This window comes from Cydia amplana, chromosome 17 (genome assembly GCF_948474715.1).
Source record: "Cydia amplana chromosome 17, ilCydAmpl1.1, whole genome shotgun sequence".
Classification (NCBI taxonomy): Eukaryota; Metazoa; Arthropoda; class Insecta; order Lepidoptera; family Tortricidae; genus Cydia; species Cydia amplana.
In genome coordinates, this window is record NC_086085.1 from 12,087,937 (window position 1) to 12,111,901 (window position 23,965).

Sequence of the window (23,965 nt, forward strand, 5' to 3'; positions counted from 1 at the left end):
AAAAAAAGGTACATATGTTTGATATAAAAATATAAAAAATGAGTTTATTTAAATATTGTAGGTATGCTAAAAAATTCTAAGTTACTAAAATACATTCATGTTCTTTGTCATATAGAGCAATAAATAATATTTGTATCGTATTGTATATTTGCAGTTATTTTAGTAACTTAAGAAAAACGTTATTAAAATTATATTTACGGCTACGTAAGTATTCTTATAATTATCATGTTCTGCGTTGACTGACGCTGGCATGACCACTTTATGAATGAATTCCATTCATAATTTGTCCATGAAATTTTGCAATTCGCTATTCTCAGGGGTTTTTCACGGGGCATCACTATTTTAACGCCAGCTAAACGGCAAATTATAAGTGTACATGCAAAAAACAAACAGGTTTTCTAGCTAATAGTGAAGTAGAAAAACGATTGCGGCTTGCCTTGATTAACGTAGTTAATTACAGAGACCTACCTGGTGCATACCTGTTTAGTTTAGTGTTACGAGGATGCATGTTTTATTTTTATGCTACATCTCTTTCTTTCGAGCTATAAATTTGTTTCGAATTGTAGTACAAACAGCAACAGTCTTAACTTTGCTGTCCATTAAATTTGTGGACCTTATGCCTTTTGTAATAAGGTTTACGAACTGTCTGAACCGTGTAGGCGATGTACATATTCAGTGGTATCTCTCTCCATTTCGCTCTATCCTCGTAGTCTTTTGTTGAAACTGAAATCATACAATCATATTTGACGACCGGTCTGGCCTAGTGGGTAGTGACCCTGCCTGCTAAGCCGATGGTCCTGGGTTCGAATCCCGGTAAGGGCATTTATTTGTGTGATGAACACTAATATTTATTCCGGAGTCATGGATGTTTTCTATGTATATACGTATGTATTTATCTATATAAGTATGTATATCGTTGCCTAGCACCCATAGTACAAGCTTTGCTTAGTTTGGGACTAGGTTGATCTGTGTAAGATGCCCCCCAATATTTATTTATTTATTATTTATTTATTATACGACTGCACTACTTATTCCATCATCAATACGCAAGCTACTTACTTAATTATATATTAATGATGATTTCCTAGCACGAAAAGGTTTCTTATTCTGAGTAGCTCGCACTTAGTTATACTTTACTCTACGAGTACATGTGAGTCATGTGACTCTGGAGCTGACGCTTGTATGCCATGTTATATTTTGATTAATCATGACAATCAGTTCACTTAAGTTAGTATGTAAATAAGTTACCAACTACTAAAAATTGTGGTTCATAAACGTCCCGTAAATTTTGTCAGCGTTGACTTCTTAGAGAATATAGAAAATTAAAAATCCTTATCTTATTGTTGCTTTTAGTGCTTACCGTGTTGGTTTATTTTGATAATTTAATTATTATTATTCAGTTTATGTAAAATTCGAATTCTGGCCTAATGTTTTTAAATTAATAAAGTATTGTAGGCAGCTTTAAAGCCTATAAGAAATTTAATTAGAAATTATTTTTACCTTTTCTAAGATAATAATATCAATTTATTTGGATAAAAATCATCTTTTAACAAGACCAGAAAATGTAACAAAATTGAATAATAATGAAATTAGCAAGAAGTTTTTTTCGGCAGAGTTTCTGAGTGCCAATTAAAATATTTGTAATCATAACTAATTATTACCCGATTAAACCAAGGCACCAACTGACTTTGTCCTAATTTTTTGCTATCCATTTTTTCAACGCCATTTTATCTTTTAATTAAAGCTTTGATATATCTTGGCATTCTTGTTTTTTTTTATAGTGCGTGTTTTATTCAATGTTTATGTATAATTTCTGAAGTAAATGTAACTTAATCATATTTAAATTAATAAATTTTACGAAACCAACTTTGACATAGCCTACTTTTTCAGTATGACCTACATATTCACGCGTAAGAATAATGGCTAAATGTTGCAAAAAAGGCCCGGTAAAAAAGCCCACCTAACACAAATATTCAGTAAACATGTTAATTTTACTTATTTTTACTTAATTACAGTAGCTTGTTACATATCATATAAAAGTGTTTGTATATTTAAGAAGTGCATAATTACGAATTCTCGGTTCAAAGAGTCATGCAAAGGTTTTAATTGGCCTTTTTCTTTTTAGGGTTCCGTATCCAAAGGGTAAATAACGGGACCCTATTACTAAGACTTCGCTGTCCGTCCGTCCGTCAGTCCTTCCGTCTGTCACCAGGCTATATCTCATGAACCGCGATAGCTAGACAGTTGAAGTTTTCACAAATGATGTATCTCTGTTGCCGCTATAACATCAAATACTAAAAATAAAATAAAATAAATATTTAAGGGGGCTCCCATAAACAAACACGATTTTTTTGCTCTATTTTTTGTTGATGGTGCGGAACCCTCCGTGCGCGAGTCCGACTCGCACTTGGCCGGTTTTTTTTTCTACATGTTCTACTTAGCATTTCCTTTAGCTGCGTTGCTTTACACCGACTATACCTATAAACATTAAAAACCGGGTACATATAGTCCTTTAAAAAGTAGACTTTCTTAACAAAATGGACTCATAATCATTGCTATTGTTATTCAGCCTGCAAAACATCATAGGTAACAACATTTTCACATCCTCTACAATCCGCTTGGTCTGTGTACCTTACCTTCGGTTGTAGCTGCCTGCACGAGAATTTATTATACCCCCTATCTACATGTGCTTATCAGGGAATTTTAAATTGTAAACGAGCTCTTGCCAGTTCAGGTATACGGAGGTTTGAAAGCGTTCATGTGTGTACCTAGTGATTTAGTAAATATGATTAAGCGTTTTTACTCCTAAAAGGTTTTAGAGAGTTGCTATCTTAAATGTTATAGGTTGGCTGTCCTGTATTAAATATATCAGTTTCTGAAAGCAAAACTTTATTAAAATCGGTCAAAGTTGTCAAATCAATTAATTTAATCATTTACATCGTAGGTTATTAATGTGATCAATGAAATATTTGCATTCAATTAATCACTTCCGTCAGCGGTATACATTTTAACGTATTAAAATTATTATTGCGTGTACGTTCCAAAGTAAGGTAATCTTGAAATTCGTCACGTTGCATGAAATATTAACTAGTTATAAAATACTTAAAAACACCCAAAAATTATATTATTGAATAAAATATGAGACATATAGCGACATGCTCATGTAGTGACATGAGCACATTTGCAAAAACATAGTTTTGAATATCGAAAACTAGCCTCGCTATATCGAGTTTAAACCAGAACAGCACACTTCATGTACAGGCATTACTAATGTAATACAATATTAGAAAGGATAATAAATGCGCATCCCCCAAAATGGGATCCTCGACCCACACCAATCTCGGGCTCTAAAAAGGCTCAAGCAGGACAAAGGTTCGCAAAACTATTTAATTTCTTCCGGAGAAATCGGATCCAAACACTAATATCTGCGGTCTTTACCAATAACAATTCGGGGACTTTTATCCGACTGTTTTTTTGTAAAGAACCCTGCTCAAGGGATGACGTCACTGGCCATTGTGTCCTGTGAGTTGCATTATTCAATTGGCTGTTACGTTATATTGTTGGATCGTGGTATGTGTAGTACAAAGCGTTTACAAGTGATAGCCGCGCCATAAACGCCACTTGTCTCGCAAAGTGGGGGCGGGAGAGGTTTCCGTCGCGCCACTCTGGTTGTCTGTTCATGTTGCTTGTACATACAGTGTGAGTCGAACGGGCAAGCTAACTAGCTTGTTCTCCACACGCTCACATCGCGACCTACCCGCGGTTCGCGTCAACTTTTAAGGGGCCCACTGATTAACGGTATCGGCCTGTCAGTTCTTCGGAACTGTCAAATTTTTGTTCTAACTGACAGGCCGATACCGTACGGCGGACTGCTAATCAGTGGGCCCCTTTACTAAAAGCACATGTGGTACACTGCTTCTGTGCGCTGGGCGATATCACTACGACGCGTGTTTCTAAAATAGTATTATTCATACCATTTAATTCGAGTAGTTAGTTTTTTTAAGCTGGCGGTAGTTCCTAAAGCCTCTGATAGGTACAGTTAGGAATACTATTAGCTATACAGATTTCTATGCAGGGGGGATTCCTCATCTCTACAGCTGACTATCGATCAATCACTAATATAAATTGATAATACACTGAACAAATAAAGAAACGGAAAGCTCAATCACAACTTACAACTACAACTTACAAAATCACACAAAATGTTCGACTAACCAACGTTAATTTTCTAGATGGAATAGCAAACCTCTCTCACTCTGCTTATTCAATGTTCTATTAACGTTTGCATAATGAGCGTTGCCCTTTTGTCACATGTAACAATGTTAGTTTTAGTGCGACCCACGAGCGATACACTCGCCGGTATTTAACATACGAACGCCTGTACAGTCAGCATCAAAAGTAGCGTATAAAGCTACTGCTCAACTCTGCTGTTGCGGGTATTCATGAGCGACGGTAATCGCTTATCATCAGGCGATTCGTCTGCTCGTTAGCCTCAATATCATAAAAACACAAAAACAGCGTTTTTTAACCATTAGAATTTTATTTTCTAGGTGAATATATATGGCTGCTAACTTAATCAGTTGATGATCGTCGTTTGTCCCTATCTGTCGTTTTGCCATACAGAGGGACAAACGACGATTATCAGCTATTAACTTAGCACACGTTTATGAATAACGCGGATAAGGTAATACTTAGAAATTATGTATGGGACCAACCCCGAAATGACAAAAATATGTTTGGCTCTACCATAAAAAAACATTGACATCTGGTCAGGGCAAAGAGTAAAAAATACCCTGTATGTAGGTGCAGAACCAAAAGTAGACTCTGAAAGACTTTTAACAGGAACTCTGGAGATATATTTAGAAAAATTCGAGCTGTCAAAGCGCCTTATAGAGGCTTCTGGTGACCAGAGGGCTGGCCAATATTTTGCCCAGCGGATCAGCATTGCCATCCAGCGGGGCAATGCGGCCAGCCTTCTGGGTACCCTACCGAGCCAGGCAAAATTTTATATTTATAAGTTTTTATTTTAAGTGTTATTTATTATGTTTTGAAAATTTAGAAAAAAATTGCAGCATATACTTTTAACGCGTTATTTTATCGGCTACTATTGGTGATGACTGTACCGCCTAAAAAGGTACAAGCGATATCCGCTAAAGGGAAAACAACAGGGAAATGAAGGAAGGATTCCTAAGCTCTCAGAGCGACGATTGAGCCGGTGTCCTAATAGATCGTGGATTTGAATTCCGATCGAAGCGATTGGATTACTTTGTTGTATTTTTAGGGTTCCGTAGCCAAATGGCAAAAAACGGAACCCTTATGGATTCGTCATACATGACGAATCCATAAGGGTTCCGTTTAGACAGATAGACAGACAGACATGTCTGTCTGTCTGTCTGTCTGTCTGTCCGTCCGTATGTCACAGCCACTTTTTTCCGAAACTATAAGAACTATACTGTTGAAACTTGGTAGTAAGTAAACTTGTTAGTAAGTAGTTTTTTTCAATACGTCATAAATCCCCTAAATATGGAACCCTTCATGGGCGAGTCCGACTCGCACTTGGCCGCTTTTTTAATTTTTGAGCAGAACAGTTCGTGTATTGATTTTTAAATTTTTATCATGCTTAATCTCCATTTTATATTTTGTAATCTAACATAAATAATCTACATGTAATCTGAATACTCCACAGCATATTTTGACTACCTTGAAGTCCACAATCTTGAATGGGTCCATATTGTGTATTATAAACGCACACACATTATTGCACACGCATTATTGTGTATTGTGTGTAAATTCGCACTAAGCGCTTTGCTTCCTCTTTTCTTATGCGCACTGCCAAGGAATGGAATTCCTTGCCGGCGTCTATATTTCCGAGCACATATAACCCGGCAACCTTCAAATCAATGGTGAACAGGCTCCTTCTGGGCAGGCTCGCTCCATCGTAGGCCACGTCTTCGCCTCGGCTAGTCTGTGGCCATGAGTAAGTCCATTAATTATATATACATTAATTTCTTGTTAGTTTTGATCTTTTTCAAGCATTAGGGCAATACCGCGAAAAAATTTAATGGAAGTGATGGAGAGGTAGATACAGAAATTACGCAGGGGTTAAAAGTGGCTCCAAATGGTTCGTGTAATATAAAACAAGGCCGCTGGGTCGCCAGTTCTTTTTCTTTTTAAATTGGCTTCGCGTGTCTAGATTTCAATTTTTATTTTTCGCAATTGGGCCTGTGTTAATTTTTTACTTACCCATATTCCTAATTGCTAAACAGGAGAATGTTGAGCAATCCAACTAATAATTGTTAGGTATATGTTTACTTATACTGTAAATAACTTGACTGTATGTAGTTAGTGCATGATATTAAATATTGTACACCATAAATATGGTAGACTGCGGAAAAGGATTTATTATCATTAACATCTTTATATTTTTTACCTGTGGTCTGACAATAAATAATTTCTATTTCTATTTCAAATTAACAAATTATATGAAATGCTCAATCCAAAATAATTAATCAACAACACCAGAACAAATTAATTACCTCTAGTTAAATTTAACCAACTCAAATTGGTTCGGACGAGTTAACAGCGAACAAACATCATATCGCGGGTGTAAAATTGACGCTGTCAACTATGAAACTCCCTTTAAATTGGACGCTATTCGCCTTTGATTCGTCGAGGAAGTTCGGTCATGTAATGACTACTAACTAGCCCGTGCGGTCGGGCGGGCCATTCTGGCTATTCGAAATGCCACCGATAGCCGAAAGGGCCGAACTCGTAATTCCAATTTGCGGTCGAACCTTACGGGGCTGCTGTTTTGTTGCCGCTAAGGTGCTTTAATTACTAGAAATGTTTCCGTTGCCAGCGGCTCTTAATTTACGATGCGAGTTTGTAACTCTTTTGTTTTATCACGTGTGCGGTAGTTGTGCGCTTAATACGGATGATGACACATGTTGAATTTTATAACAAAATCTAGTAAAATAGATAGCAAACAAGCAATTTATCACAATAATGTGGATATTAAAATAAAATATGGAAATGTTACAAAAATACAGGACCTGAAAATTTCAAAATTTAAGTTTTTTTTTAACTTACAAAAACGATAAAAGTAAGGGTACCATTCGATTCCTTACATTTTATCCAAAAAAATATTGTATAGCAACTATATACATAAACGCAATATTACACCGACTAAAACGCAATTTTCTTGTTTTGTCCATAGCGAGCGCGGGATGAAAATGAAAAAGTTAAAATAAGAAAAGGTTTATTTCTGTTAAACAATATCGCCGTATATCTTATACTCCGTCTAGCTGCCGCGGTATTCGGAAAACAAGATCCGTTCTAGACTAGAGAACGATACGATATGTACTAGATACGTTGTAGTTTAGATTTCAACTAGTTCTCTTATGCAGCTCAATTCGGACAACAAATGTTACTTTTACGTTAAAATATCGCAATAATATCTCGTGGAAATCGTTCAAGAGTATCCCCAGAATCGCGGAAATGTCAAATTTGACAGGCTAGATCTTAAAAATATTGTTATCGTATCTTGGTGATGTCTAAAAGACATCTAATAGATGTCTAGTTCAAAATCCGAATCGGGCCTCTAGTAAGTAATCTGATATTTTGTATTTAGCCAAACCCTTATCATTGTTACAGTGCCGCCCCACCAGCTGATTTTGTACGACAAGTCGGGCCGGGACGTGTCGGGCGTGGTCGGACCCTTGGAAGAGGGCAATGAACTCGTTCTGGTCTGCGAAGTACGAGGAGGTGAGTCATATTCTATAAAGGTGTGATAAGTTATTCTGTGGTATTCGAAGAATGCTTATCGCAGCGATACGATACCGACCTGCAGTGTCAAAAGTGACATTTCTTCAACTAAAACCATCACTGACACTGACAGATCGGCATCGTATCGCTGCGACATCTTATAAGCATTGTTCGAATAAGGCCGATTGTCACTGTATTTCAGTTGTATAATGCAATAGTGCAGGGAGACCGTTTGATGTAAGATCTGTTTTTGAAGTGAAAACTTCTTTAGCGACGCTGGGCACTTTTTGAGGTGGGGAAAAAAATTATAAACTCGAGACAGCGTAAGGCGATCACGTGACCGTAACGGGCGTAAGGCGATCACGTGACCGTAAGCCTCGTAAGGTGGCCACTCATTATTTAAATGACATTTAAATCAATAAAGAAAAACTGAATGTTATTTGACATTTATGTCGCGGACTCCTTTTCAAGACTCTTTACCTATGTTCAAATAATTTGACGTTGTCATGGCAGTATGTAAATAAACATGTCAATGAAAAAGTGTGATCTTATTTGAGAATAATATATAATAAATAAATAGAATACCTCCGCTAAACGTATGTATCGTGTTACCGGGCGTGGGGAACATAGTGAGGTGAGTTTTCACTTCTATCGGCACTCCCGGAGTGCAACCGTTGTTGCTTGTTTATCTCAGGGCCACTTGTCTTTATAAATTACGAAACTGCAAGAACAAAAGTTTTGTAATTTGTAAAACACAGAAGATAAGCTTACTAAAAGCATATTTTAATAGTTAAACACAGCCAAATAATCCGATTCTGGGCTGAATATATATGAGTGTGTGACATTCAGCGTCCATTATAATCGTGAAAATCCTTAAAATCCAACTGTCAGAAAAGTTTTTCAATGAGAGTGCTGCACGGCGTATTTGAGTTTCGCTGCGAAAAGTTATAGACAATTGGCTAATCCCATAGTGGAACCGCCGAGACCGAGAGCTCACTCGTAATACGAAATATTTCATCTCTTAGCTCATTTTTTTTTTTTCGTTTTAGTATTTCTTTTTTGAATGCATGGTATGGCCGCGTTCGTAATAATGTTCATAATATTAGTTTAAATATGTCTTAGTTTATGTTTTTCCTTTTTTGTTTTTTTTGTTTTTTTTTTAATTGTTTTTCTTTTATATATTTCTTTTTTTTTGTATTCTCTATTTTATTAATTATTCCTTTTGTGTACCTATGTTTGTAGTATTGTAATATGAAGCTTTATGTGTTATTTATTTATTTATTTAAACTTTATTGCACAAAATATATACAACAATGTACAAATGGCGAACTTAATGCCAAATGGCATTCTCTACCAGTCAACCATAGGGCCAAACAGAGATACCTTCAATTGGTGCAGAGAGAGAAAATATATTGAGTGAGTTAAAAAAAGCAAACTATACTTATAAATTACATAAATAAATAAAATATATATAAACTACCACATATTTATAAAATACATACTATGTATATATGTATATGTGTGCTATGTGTGTATGTATGTATGTTATCTGTCGAGGCATCGCCGAATGGGCCCTACGGAAGACCAGCGCTGGCTTTATAGCTAGCATTATGCTGAGTTGGGTCCATTTCGTGATGCACACTTATTGATTTCTTCTTTTTTTGCTGTTGTTGTTGTCTGTACACGTCCGGACATGTTTTGTGATCGTCACGAATAAAAATCTTTTATCTTTATCTAACTATACAGTGTGTGATACATAGTATAAAACAAAGTCGCTTCCCGCTGTCTGTCTGTCTGTATGTATGTATGCTTAGATCTTTAAAACTACGCAACGGATTTTGATGCGTTTTTTTAGGGTTCCGTACCTAAAGGGTAAAAACGGGACCCTATTACTAAGACTCCGCTGTCCGTCCGTCCGTCCGTCCGTCCGTCCGTCCGTCCGTCCGTCCGTCCGTCTGTCACCAGGATGTATCTCACGAACCGTGATAGCTAGACAGTTGAAATTTTTTTTTTACGTATATTTTTTTTTATTTTTTCTATTGAGCAGGTCGTCCAAGTCGGCCAGGCCTCCCTCCATACAAAGGACAACAATTTTTTGCGCCAAAAAAAATCCCTTTTACTTTTTTCTAATTAGAACACGATGTTACACCCTGTATTATATGCATTATTGTAAATTGTAAAACTACAACCAAGAGGGGATTTTAATTTAATTACGTTTTTCTTCTAATAATGCTGAAATATGTCGCATTAAGATACTCGTAGATCGAAATGATCAATATCCAAAAATATTATTTGGAACTACCACTTCCAGCCATATTCGAACTTTAAGATACGTCAAATATTAGATATCTATTAGACATCACCAATATATGTCAGTGTCAAACAAGTGTCAAAAGCGACGTTTTTGTTTGTAGAAACGTCATTTTTGACACTTGTTTTACACTGACATATCTTAGTGATGTCTTATAGATATCTAATAGATATCTAGTTCAAAATCCGAATCGGGCCCTTCGTCAAGTAAAAGAACGATACGTCATATGAAATCAACGTAGTCTACGATCGTAGACGTGCTACGAAACATTCGACTGAGCTACGAAGTATGCTACGAGGCGAGAGGAATGCTACGCCGCGCTGTTCGAATGAAATACGTGAAATTGCAATATCTATTTACGACAATTCCAAATACGGTATGCACCTGCGAAATTCGAATGTGAATCACTTATATATGGATATTGTAGAATATTATACTAAAATTATTTGGAAATAGTTCACGCAAAGGCGTATTCAGAAACATAAAATATTATTACTATGTTTTTTTTTTATTTGTGAGTAAAAACGAGATTTGACCTTGAACCGACGGTAAATACGCTTTGGATGCAAATAACATTAAAAAATATGACAAACTTATACAAGCACACGAATCCAGTACTCTGCCATTAAGTCTGCTGCTCTCAAACCCAAAACCCAACGTACTCATATTATATAATAATTTAATTAAACTAAGCACATTAAAACTACGGACAGAATTTCAACGTACTCGCATTTCCGAGCATATTTCAGCCATTTCGATGTCGTATCCTCGAAAGCGTTCGTACTTTAATTTTTAATACCGGTGCCAAAGAAGTTTGCGGAGTTTCCGTCTCATAATAAATCATTTGCAAAAAAACATCTGGGCCAAATTACGCGGTACTAGGCCCAGAGGGTTTGGGGATAATATAAACTTTGCAGCTTTTGTATATCAACTCTGTGCGACTGATTGACTTTTCTGTTTTTACAGCAAATTGACAATTTTGTTTGTCATTTTACAGGGTGGCCCAACAATATGTTGACAATTTTTTTATTGGATTTTGGTTTTTACTTAGAGGTCTTTCTTATAATTTCATTGCATATAAATTGAAACCACAGTCTTTTTACTAAGACAAAACGTAAAAAAAAAATCATTATTAAAAGAAAAAAAAGATAAAATAACATAACTAGTTCAGTGGTCCCACACTAGTACTAAAAATATATTTTTTTTAAAACGTATATATTATTATTTATCTTTGAAATATTCTCCTCAACGTTAATAATTTATTGTTAATAATTATTTTGTTAATAATTTTAACGTTTGTTAAAATTATTAACAATATGCCGCAATAAAAAAAAATTACAACGTATTTTCGGGCCACACTGTATGAATTTAACTTGCCCCTTAAAATTACAATTTTATACTCATATATATACCGGTTGAAAAAACCAACAGTGATCGGAAAAACCCAATTTAATGGTCCCAAAAGTGTTCCGTGTACCATTTTGGAACACTAAAAATGATGTAAATATAAAGTTGAATTGAGGTGCAAAGTTTGAGTACCCGTTTAAGAGACTTTTATTTGTTGTTGTTCTTGAGAGTTTCAAGGATAACTGCCGCTACACAATTGAGCGTTCTTACACGCGCACCAGGGAATATACAGGGTGGAATAAGTAACAATGGTTAAAATTTAATTAAAAGTTTGATAAATGACGGTAGGTTCATAAAGATCCCATTAAATATTATGGATGAAAATCGCAAACTAAGTTTTATACAAATAAGTCATGTGCAAACATTCTGCATAACCGTTTTGAAGGCGAGTCATAATCTCAATGACATAGTTGGTAATTTATTGTCCTCGTATAAATGGTGTAGCAGGATAGCCTTTGAAAAATTGCCCCCAGAACTTTTGGTTTGAAACTATAACCAAACGATATAATAATATTTGAGCAAAATTGGGGATTCGTCAGTCTCATGTATATTTGGAGAAAAAAAAATAGCTTTGGGGTTTATCGGGTATTGTGGACCCCCAGGGGGTCGGAGGGGATTGAAATTTGTGCAGAGTATTATCCTCTTAAAAGGTATCGTTTGGTTATACTCGTAGTTTCGAACCAAAGGCTCTGGGGGAAATTTTTAAAAGGCTATCCTGCTCCACCCTTTGTAATTTGTTTTTTTATAAGTTTGATGTAGGTATAGTAAAATAAAATTCAAAAGGCTAAAATAATGTCAAAAAGAAATCCTTGGCTTACCAGTAAAACATGTCTAATTTATGAAACCATTGAGGTGACTGCTTTAGAGCACTTAAATAGTATTCAGGTCAACTAATTCATTTTTCAACAGTTCCGCCCGTTGCCATGAATTAATAAGCTTAATAGCTGCTGATGAGGAACAGGACAATAATTAAAGTAAGTATCTACAGAAAAAACATGTTTTTAAAGTTAATTACAACGATGTCAGAAAAACTTGACAAATTGAATACTCATTATAAAAGACTAGCGACCCGGCTTCGCACGGGTTAACAAATTATACAAACCTAAACCTTCCTCTTGAATCACTCTATCTATTTAAAAAAAACGCATCAAAATCCATTGCGTAGTTTTAAAGATCTAAGTATACATACAGACAGACAGACAGTGGGAAGCGACTTTGTTTTATACTATGTAGTGATGTTATTGTATAATATAATAACTATTAATACCGTCAGAAATACCTGTGAAGGTTGGTCGGGTTATCAGGATGTACCTATAACTCGTTCATAAATTATGGACATCTAAAAGAGGATGTGTCGTGACGTTCCTCGGCACGATTTGATAAATTTAGGGGTTGAAAGGCCAACACCAAAATTACTGTATAATATTACGCAAACCGATTTCGAAGGTTAATAATTTATCGGTACCAATCACAACAAACCTGTATATCATAGCAAATCATGACAGTATCAGTCAAGGAATAAGCATAAGTTCTCTCCCAAGTGAGAGATGAGAAATTAAAGCGATTACTTTGATATATCGCCCTTAAAGTTACCGATAAGTCACGCTGTGAGAGATCGGAGCCAAATGGCACCCGGTGTAAAGTTATCCATTGCCTCGAGCGAGATACGGAGGCGGGAAACAAGGGTACATCTCGATTCTGACGCAAAATTAGACGCACGATTGCGTCCTATCATTTAAACAGGTCATCATTATCTTTGAAACAGATAAATATGTACGAAAACTAAATACGGCGCATTTGCAAACATTCTGAAAAGGGCTCGCTCAATCCCGAACGAAGCAAATTGAAAATTTCTTCAATCGAAATATCACATTATATCCCTGACTGGCTTCGTCTTTTTCGATTTCATTCGCCAAATTATGTCGTAGCTGTAGAAATTATACAAAATCGTTTCCGTCCTCGCGTCATTAAAATAAAACTGGAGCGAATTTCGTCCGTGGCTCCACGCAGCGGTAGAATAACGACATAAAAGAAGTAATTTTTAAGTTGTATGAGTACGGAGAATTTTCGCTAAATTTACGTATTTACGTATAGCATGACACGAAGTCGGGAAAATCTTCACGTATAAACAGTTGCTAATCCTCGAAGCGCTTAATGTTTCGGGCTGGAATTATGCATAGCCTTAGGGATTAGTAGCTTGTCATCCCTCGCCGCGCTGTGGTCGACTTTGCTAAATAATTTTAGGTCGGCTCTGTTCATCCGTGTTCTTACAAATCGGGGAATGTGGTTGAAACTAAAAGCAAGTTTAATTAGTATTCTATAGACGGGTAACCCAAAAATACCTTGACAAAACATTGTTAGGAATCATTTTCTAAACGTCTTCAACATAATTACATTAAATTTTTTAACTACAATCACGTAATATAACTTTACCGAAACATAATTATTATCTTCAAAATATTACTTTTTGGCTTAGATACAGACCGCAAAGCTGTATTAAAGTTATCATCAATATGCACGTAAACAAAAATTCAAACTATTTTTGTGCCACCCTGTAATACCGTACGTAACGGGATCCTCGTATGAACTTCCAATAGGAGTATCAGAGAACACACTTTTATCGTTTGTCCTTGTCATAGTTTCACTGTTCACTTTTGTCTTTTTTTAAAACGTTATGAGTGTCACGTTCACGTTAATACCACATAATAAATAATAGTACTAGGTACAGAAGACTCACTCTCTAACAAAACGCGTTTGTTACTATCAGCACAGATATGGCCGCTAGGTGGCGACAGCGGCAGCGCCACGCGCGGCTTATGGCTTTCCCCAAAATTGGGGTGGAACGGATGTACTTTTATCTACCTGTAGCAAATCGACGAAATCGCGGAGTGAGCCACGCCTGTTAATACGGTACAGTCGCTATCAGATATGTCGAAGCGACCGGCACAAATATCTGAACACTTTACTGCACTATTAAACTTTACTTCTCTATAACACTTTCACTTTATATATTTGGTTACCGAATTGACCTTGAATACGTTTCGATCCCATAGGAAAAACTTCATTAGCTAGTTTACATTTTAAAAAGAGACATCTAGCGAGCAATCCAGCAACTATTTCATACCACAGAATAACTAATAGTATTTGAAGACGAGACGGTTAGACGGACGGACCGTTTATGGATGAATTACATATATTGCAGTATGCATTTATGTAGCTGTGTGTATAAATATAGTGCAATTTCAAATAAATTCAGCAATATTTTTCTTTCCTTTTCGAATGTTGAATTTATTCCTTTCAACAACACCCGTGTAGGCATAACAGCCGTCTTCAAACAATTTACTGTGTCAAGTAAGCCCACAGTCTGGCATGTATGCTTTACGTATTGACCTGGGCAAGCTAAAACTAACAAACTACACCTTAGGTCATAGACCATCTTCCTGTAGACAGTCCACATACTGCGGGTGGTAGAATATTTCCGCCCCAAAATTTATTTCTCTTTTTCCTTTAATTATAGATATCCAAACATGACTTTCAAACTTTCATCTTATTCCTTAAAATGAACAATTCTTGTATATATATTTATATTTTTCGGGGATCTGAAAACGGCTCTAACGATTTCGATGAAATTTTCTATATGGGCGATATTTCAGGGGCGAAAAATCGATCTAGCTAGATCTTATCTCTGGGAAAACGCGCATTTTTGAGTTTTATACAAATTTTCCGTGCAACGCTCGGTCCCCACATATTACTTGTTATATACATAATAGGTTTTTTTTTAAAGTTCTAATGAAAACTTTCGTGAGACATATTTTAAACTGTTTAGACGACGTTTTTTTTGTGTGTGTATACAAAAACAACACTACTCATAACACTGATTTAAACTTTCACGATTTTTACACATTATAAAATTGTACAACGGATACGCGATTAAGTCCCGTTGTACAATTTAATAACACTACTCATAGACAACATGTCGCCAATAGCGACTAAAAATTCAAGTGAGTGAAACTGTTGTCGTCTAAACAGTTTCTAATAAATACATCAACGCGTCCATCTAGATTCTAGTAACTAAGTGATCTGCGCTCACGGACTAGCAATTTTCTTCATTATTATAGGCCGTGTAAGCGGAAAGTAAAAGTTGGAGTTGAAACTTGCGCCGGCCCGGCCCAGAACCGTTCCGAACTTATTAGGAAAGTTAATAAAAGAACTCTAAGGTTCTGTTTACATACAATGTTCTAGTTTCAAATTCGATCGTCTTTCCGAGTTTTTTGTTCGTCAATTTCCTAATAAGGGATTTTGCTTACATAAAGAAATTACGAAAACTTTGGTGATATTGGAAGAGACGCCGAACTGTCAACATCATCATAACATTTACATTTTATTGCCATGCATGGCAAAACTAGGAGTACCTACAATGAGAACTAGGCAAGCCAGTAAGTATAACCTATTTTCTCTACATTCACGCGTAAATTAGCGAAACAAAACTAATACGAGTGTATTGTCATAGTAATGAATCATAAACCAAAGTAATTTACTTTACTCGTTTTTCCACACATTTGTAGTACCTAACAATGTTACTTTTCAGAAACGCAACTGTAACTGTCGCACTAATATGGAAGAGTGAGAGAGAGACAAAGCGTTTCGTTGTCGAAGCGATAGTTATTGTCATCTTGGCTAGGCCGGCTGAGAGATGTCTACATACAGTTTAGCGTCCGTGTCCGGAATGTGTCCGGTCCGTCCGTTTAGCGTCTGTGTCTGGTTGCAAAATTTAAACCGCTTCGCTCTTTTAAACGGTCCATAAAATTATATAGCTCAACGTCGGCGAAATTTCTTTAAGATATATTGCTAAAAATTTTATTGACGCGATATCAAGCAGTTTGCTAGATTATTAAATTCTCCGATTATGCCGTTATTGAGTTCATCAGCCTCGGGAAGGGATCAACACAATTCAATTGGTTATTTACTAAACGGTTGTTTGTTTTATTTTTATTTTTGTGTGTTAATAAGAAATAATAATAAAGTTTCAAACGGTAACAATCTATTTAACTTGATAGGTATGAAGTTCACGATGTCTTGGCCTTACCCAGGAATTTAATTGTAAATATTTAGTTTATATGTAGGTCATTTTATAATTAAACTAAGAATCTACACATCAACGTTAAAGTCACTCACATCAGAATGAAATTTTAATGATTTCATTAAGTTTTCGTGCATCTCGCTTACAACGCAAATGAAAAAACTTACAAAGCAATGATAACTAAATTAAATGATTTTGATATAAGTGTAAGTACGACTTGGCCTGAAACTTTGAACAAATATATTATTCTAAATTTGTTATACTATTAGCTGACATCTAAGATTGGATAAATCTTTTGATTGGGTAATGCGATGAAGAGAAACAAGTCCAACATTTTCATCTTTAATATAGAAGGACTAAGATTTCAGAAAGTTATTTTGACAAAGATAAAAAAGCAGCGTATGGCTGGTCTGTATACTCCATGGTTTAAAGCAACCGGTCATAAAAATGGCATTATTATTCAAGTGCTATTTTATTTACATACGATGCTTGGTGTCTGGCGATAAGCGACGAGCTCAGTTTAGAGGTCGTTTATAATACGAGAATAATAACCGTGTGTCACAGAGGCTAGCAAAAGACGAGCTCGGAATGGAGACACAGATAAAGAAGAGGTTTTAGTATATTTTTAAATTAAAGAAAAAAAAGTAAAATTTTCACCGCTAGCAAGGGTAACATTCCACTTCTGACCGCAGCAGTCTGCTGCACTACTGGTACCTACTGAACGCGTCGCTGTTACTGTCAATTTCCATAGTAAAATGAACAGTAGTGCAGTTGTCGTTGGAAAAGGACTGTCACCTTAAGACAAAAACTTGCGACTTTGGAACACCGCTTCAATCGGTCGTAACTAACAGATCTACCGAAGCTTACCAGAGGCGTGCGAATTATTCCATTCCTTAAAGTATGCTTGCAGACGTAAGTATCTGATTGATAATATATAGTTTGGATTTTAGCATCCTTCTGGCTCCTAGTAAACATACCCTGAACACAAACACATTTAGATAGTTTAATTGCCTTGTAAATCGATTTGGCGCCAGTCAATTCAATGTGTGTAGTACACATATATGAAACCTCTAATAAGTACCACAGCCGTATACGAACAATAAGATACGTCAAATATTAGATATTGACACGATGCGGATCGGATATGTCAGTATCAAACAAGTGTCAAAAGTGACGTTTCTTCAAACAAAAACGTCACTTTTGACACTGACAGATCCGATCCATATCGTTTCAATATCTAACATTTGACGTAAGTATCTGATTGTTCGAATACGGCTGCCAGTCTTAAGACTTTTCGTCACTTTCCAGAGAAATTATAATTCTAACTAATATTATTTTATTATATTATTATTATTCTAACTAATTATTATAACTGTCTAGCATATTAACGCGTAGGTACTTATTCGTGTATTTATGGTACATACGTGCGTTCGTGTATTACGCTCAACTCTCACGCCTCTCGCCGCGGTACACAAAGGTGACACAGTTAAACAACTCATGCGCCCAACTTTAGCAAAGAACACTTGAAACTTTGCCCTCCTGAAAAAGCGCAAAATGTCTTAATTAACGTCAGCAAACACAAGCTAAAATTATCGTGTTGACTACGCCTTAAGTGGCGGGCAGAAATAGTATACAAAAGTTTCCGAACAACAAGAAACAAAGTTGTAATAACTGACGTCGAATGATCAATATGGTTGGGGGCAAAGTCGGCCGCGAGTTAAGTATAAGGTGCGACACGTTAGGCAGTCCGATCAATCAATTTACGCCTATGCTGCTTTCTAATAAAGTTCTCGTGAATTGTAATTACTGTTTGCCGTTGTGTCGCGTCGTCTACAAAGTAGAATGTAGAAGGTGTGTTGCAAATTAGCGGCAACAATATCTCAATCGGATAATAAATAAATAAATAATAAATAAATATTATAGGACATTCTTAAACAGATTGACTAAGTCCCACAGTAAGCTCAAGAAGGCTTGTCTTGTGTGTGATAATCTGTGTAATGATGATGTATTTTCTTTTTAACTTTCCACTATACAGTGTGTAAGTCTAATACGGGCAATAAATTAAACCAGATATAGAATTTACCCGTCTTATCATTAATTAAAATGTTTTTTTAAGTTACACTTAATTATGACCCCGTGATTAATTTTTTCCACATGTACCGAGCAGCAATGTACTGCAAACATTAAGAAACAGAAGATGACATGACATTACGAGATACGAGCTTTTTATAGTAACTGCCAACAAGCGTTGACAGTTACTTTAAAAAGCTCGTATCCCGTAACTTGTGTGGTGTATTACATTGCGGGCCGAATTATTTTGTATGGTTAAAATTTTCAATGCATTTCTAAGTAAAATCTATCTCAATATACTTTTTAGGTCCTATGCTAACCACCGTTAAAATATTCGCCCGTATTGGATTTACACACTGTATGTGTAATGATTTCTGTTTTTTGTTTTTTTTCTTTTGGCTTGTTGCTTTGCTACCTGCCATGATTGTCACTTGATGGTCTCAACGGAAGATGACTACATGCTGAGATAAGGCTATTTCATGGCATTTTCTTTTTTGTACGTTCTTTTTATAAATATGTATTTTGTTTTGTTTGTGTTTACAAAGTAAATGGAATTTTGGTTACACAGTAGAAAAAAACTTATAGACTTTTTTTTATTGGGATCGAAAGAGTTCGTGATTCTGAGTAGAAAAACTATAAAAAATTACATTGAAAAGCGGCCAAGTGCGAGTCGGACTCGCCCATGAAGGGTTCCGTATTTAGGCGATTTATGACGTATAAAAAAAAACTACTTACTAGATCTCGTTCAAACCAATTTTCGGTGGAAGTTTACATGGTAATGTACATCATATATTTTTTTTAGTTTTATCATTCTCTTATTTTAGAAGTTACAGGGGGGGGGGACACACATTTTACCACTTTGGAAGTGTCTCTCGCGCAAACTATTCAGTTTAGAAAAAAATGATATTAGAAACCTCAATATCATTTTTGAAGACCTATCCATAGATACCCCACACGTATGGGTTTGATGAAAAAAAAATTTTTGAGTTTCAGTTCGAAGTATGGGGAACCCCAAAAATTTATTGTTTTTTTTTCTATTTTTGTATGAAAATCTTAATGCGGTTCACAGAATACATCTACTTACCAAGTTTCAACAGTATAGTTCTTATAGTTTCGGAGAAAAGTGGCTGTGACATACGGACGGACAGACAGACGGACAGACAGACAGACAGACAGACATGACGAATCTATAAGGGTTCCGTTTTTTGCCATTTGGCTACGGAACCCTAAAAAGTGGCATTTGAAGGTTGTTTATATTCAATTCCACATTCCGTCCCCATTCTACCATCGGACTTTTAGACGCACGGCCGGTTTCCATCCATACTTGATAGATATTCCACCAATTCGCACGAAGCCCTTTGCTTCCTCTTTTCTTATGCGCACTGCCAAGGAATGGAATTCCTTGCCGGTGTCTATATTTCCGAGCACATATAATCCGGCAACCTTCAAATCAAGGGTGAACAGGCACCTTCTGGGCAGGCTCGCTGCATCGTAGGCCACGTCTTCGCCTCCTCGGCTCGTCTGTGGCCATGAGTAAGCCCATTAATTATAAAAAAAAAATGCTAATGTTGGGATAGGCTTATAAGAAATGATGATACATCTTAAAAAAAAAATACTTTTTTACCTTCTTGTTTATATTATTTTCAAAGTTTCCTGATTTTCTTTTATAAATCGCGATTGAAAATCGTGATAGACCTTCTGTACGTACATTTTGCGGTTCCGCGACCACGATAACGTAATTATGGCACAGCCGCGCCCTGAGGTGTTATTCCGATCGATACCAAAACGCAAGCAAGTCGAACTATCAATATAAAGTACGATATCCACTAGCGCGTATACGTTACTTTGTCTATGCTAACACCCTTATTCATAAAACTTAGCACACCTTTGTTAATATTTGTCCCTTTCTAATAAACACAAATGTCATTATGACAGATAACGACTATCGACGGCTTCTTAAGCGCGAGCGCGGATTCTATGTCTGTGTCTTAGACAGACGTTTATGAATAACATCATTATACATTGTCGTAAAGTACTACGTACGTCGCCATTTTTTTAAGTTTATGACACTATATTTTAAAATTAAAATAAAATCTTAACTTTGTGTGGCCGTGCCAGAAAACTATACTATACCTGAATGAATTTTCTGAGCGCTTAGACATTGAAGCAAGTGAACATCAAACATTTCATGGCGGCACCACGCTACCGGTCTACACCAGGAGATGGCGACACCACTTTGACGTCTTTTGGAAAGATTGGCCTAATATTGCCTTAGACCGAAATGCGAGGAAGTCAGAGAGGGAGGCCTATGCCCAAAAGTGGGACACAATAGGCTAACAAAACCTAATAATAAAACATTCTGAGCGTTCGACTAAAGGATCACCCACAGCAGGAATCAGGATGACTCACGATAGTCCGGGCCGCGCCCGAGTCGAGGCATCCGACATGTCATTTTCTGATCACGTGGTGCTTTCCATAAAAAACGAAGCGTCGGATCTCCAGCCCGGCCCTGGCCCGGTTTAGCGTGAGTCGACTTTAATGGTGCTATGTTAGCTATTGGAATGTCTATTGGACACGGGCAACCGAACTTGTTCGTGCTATGTTTACACGACTCAGCTTGGCTCTGATATTACCCAGCTATTACGCAAATTCAGCTTGGTCTAATGCTATGCTGAACACTTTATAGAGTAATGGTTAGGCTAAATAAGTGTTTAAGGACTTTAAATATAGTTTATTTTACTGGTATGGCAACATGTTTTAATGCAGCAATATTTTTCCTCAGTAGCAATATTTTTAAGCAACATGGTGCAACATAATATCGTAAGTTATAAAGTATGCGCGTGTGTATTTCATAATATATGCGAAGAAGTCTAGCTATTATTTAATAATTAGTGTTTATAAATCATAAAAAATAATATCAAATGGTGCACGTCGAGTTGTTGCTTTGACTTTTTTTGTTTATTTAGATTTGTATATTTTATTAGTCAAAATAACTACTCGGTTTATATGACGTCCTTATAGAAAATATATTATAAAACTGTACTACAAAATTTGTCACGCAACCTTCAAATTGTAATCTATTCAGTCATATTAATCTACAAATCAATTCAAATAACAATAAATTCATTCCGAAGACCAAATCAAACGTAAATTTTGTATCTAATTGATGTTATTTTGTTATTATACGCCCGTGCATTCCGCTTATACTTGTCCGTAGTTTCATACATAAATCAACGCGAGCGAGACGTACGGTCGAATGATAACAGAATTACAACAATATGATATAATATTGAATTGACCTCCTATTTTTAGGGTTCCGTACCTAAAGGGTAAAAACGGGACCCGCTGTCCGTCCGTCCGTCCGTCCGTCTGTCACCAGGCTGTATCTCACGAACCGTGATAGCTAGACAGTTGAAATTTTCACAGATGATGTATTTCTGTTGCCGCTATAACAACAAATACTAAAAACAGAATAAAATAAAGATTTAAGTGGGGCTCCCATACAACAAACGTGATTTTTGACCGAAGTTAAGCAACGTCGGGCGGGGTCAGTACTTGGATGGGTGACCGTTTTTTTGCTTGTTTTGCTCTATTTTTTGTTGATGGTGCGGAACCCACCGTGCGCGAGTCTGACTCGCACTTGGGCGGTTTTTTTAGATTGCTTAGTGCTTACATGTTTCGATCAGAGATAGTGCGAACTATTTCGAACTTACCAATTCGTATCCAGGCTTTGGCCCTCTGACCGGTAAACGGATGTGTATGACCACTAAGATCCATTATGAATTCGAAATCTATTTACTATACGGACTTGATTTTGCTCTGAATTAGGTTTCAGCTGCATAAAGGAAAGCCTCAATATATCTCACCAAAGCTCCAAGCAGATATTCTGGTCAATAGTATTACCCAATTGCTTTGATACTACTGTGGATTACAATTAATTATAAGCACTGCCTTGTCTAATAGTGTTTAGATTTCAGTTTTAAATTTAAATTTCTGCGTTGTGCAAATGAATAATTTTCAGACGCCTGGATATGCAGTCTAAGTTTTGTGCAAATATAATAACGGTAGCTATATTTGTGGTTTAGTTCGATGCCTACGTAGTTGTTGGTCCTTCGAATTCCAGTAAGAATGTTTTTATGTATTGTACGATGAGCACAACTAAGTACTGATTTGCTGTGCTCATCATACAATATTTACATAGACTTGGATAATTTCATGAAATACCATTTTAGAATTGGTTAGGTTAGGTTTGACTTTTATACGATGTGAAGTGATTGCCACATCATGAAATGATAAATTCTTAGATTTGACCACTACATATCTATCATATTATGTCGTTGTCTAGTACCCACAATACTACTATAGAGCTTACTCAATTTGTGTCTAAATGTCTTATATTTACTTCTTTGTCCATTTTCTAACTATCTGACCCTTTATCGACAAGCGCCAATCGAAAAGAAAAAATATATCAGGGTCACAGAACACGAATCAAAGAGTCGCGAGATCGTTCGCACGCATTATTTATAAATCGATTGGCGTTTTCTCTAATCGATTGTCGATAATCGAACGATAAACGCGGGAACGTATCGTTAGGCATGATGTTACGAAAAATCAATGATAATCTCAATCTCGGTTCGTATTGGTCTAAACTTTCACGATTCTCTCTCACACATTCATCATCCATCTTCCTCGCGTTGTCCCGGCATTTTGCCACGGCTCATGGGAGCCTGGGGTCCGCTTGGCAACTAATCCCAGTAATTGGCGTGGGCACTAGTTTTTACGAAAGCGACTGCCATCTGACCTTCCAACCCAGAGGGTAAACTAGACCCGTATTGGGATTAGTCCGGTTTCCTCACGATGTTTTCCTTCACCGAAAAGCGACTGGTAAATATCAAATGATATTTCGTACATAAGTTCCGAAAAACTCATTGGTACGAGCCAGGGTTCGAACCCGCGACCTCCGGATTGCAAGTTGCACGCTCTTACCGCTAGGCCACCAGCGCTTCCCTCTCGCAGCGCAGCGATTCTCTCTCACACATCATTTAACTAAAACGAAAGGATCGATCTTAATCAAATTTTAATTACCGCCGTCGTTTCAAGCTCGTTGTTGCGATCGTGATTGCGGAGAAAACGATTAAAGCCCGTTAAGGTTAAATAATAAAAGACAGCTTGTCTTATTATGGTCGCATATATCAGTTCTAATGTACTGCTACTCAGTTACTTTGTTTGATACCCGTATTTGCAATAGGACCCAAATGTTTTTAGGATTCCGTATTTATTAAGATAACGGGAAGTAAATTTATGATAGCCACTTTTATGAAATGTTGGCTAAA

At 36.4% G+C, this 23,965-nt stretch overlaps 1 protein-coding gene across 2 annotated transcripts in view; it reads left to right on the forward strand.

Moving 5' to 3' along the window:
- Positions 1 to 23,965, forward strand: part of LOC134655966 (neural cell adhesion molecule 1-like) — a 133,219-nt gene that overhangs the window by 46,344 nt on the left and 62,910 nt on the right. For both annotated transcript variants that reach the window (XM_063511480.1, XM_063511481.1), the window contains exon 4: positions 7,654 to 7,764. In XM_063511480.1, the coding sequence (XP_063367550.1) occupies positions 7,654 to 7,764 (111 nt within the window). The remainder of the gene's footprint in view (positions 1 to 7,653; positions 7,765 to 23,965) is intronic.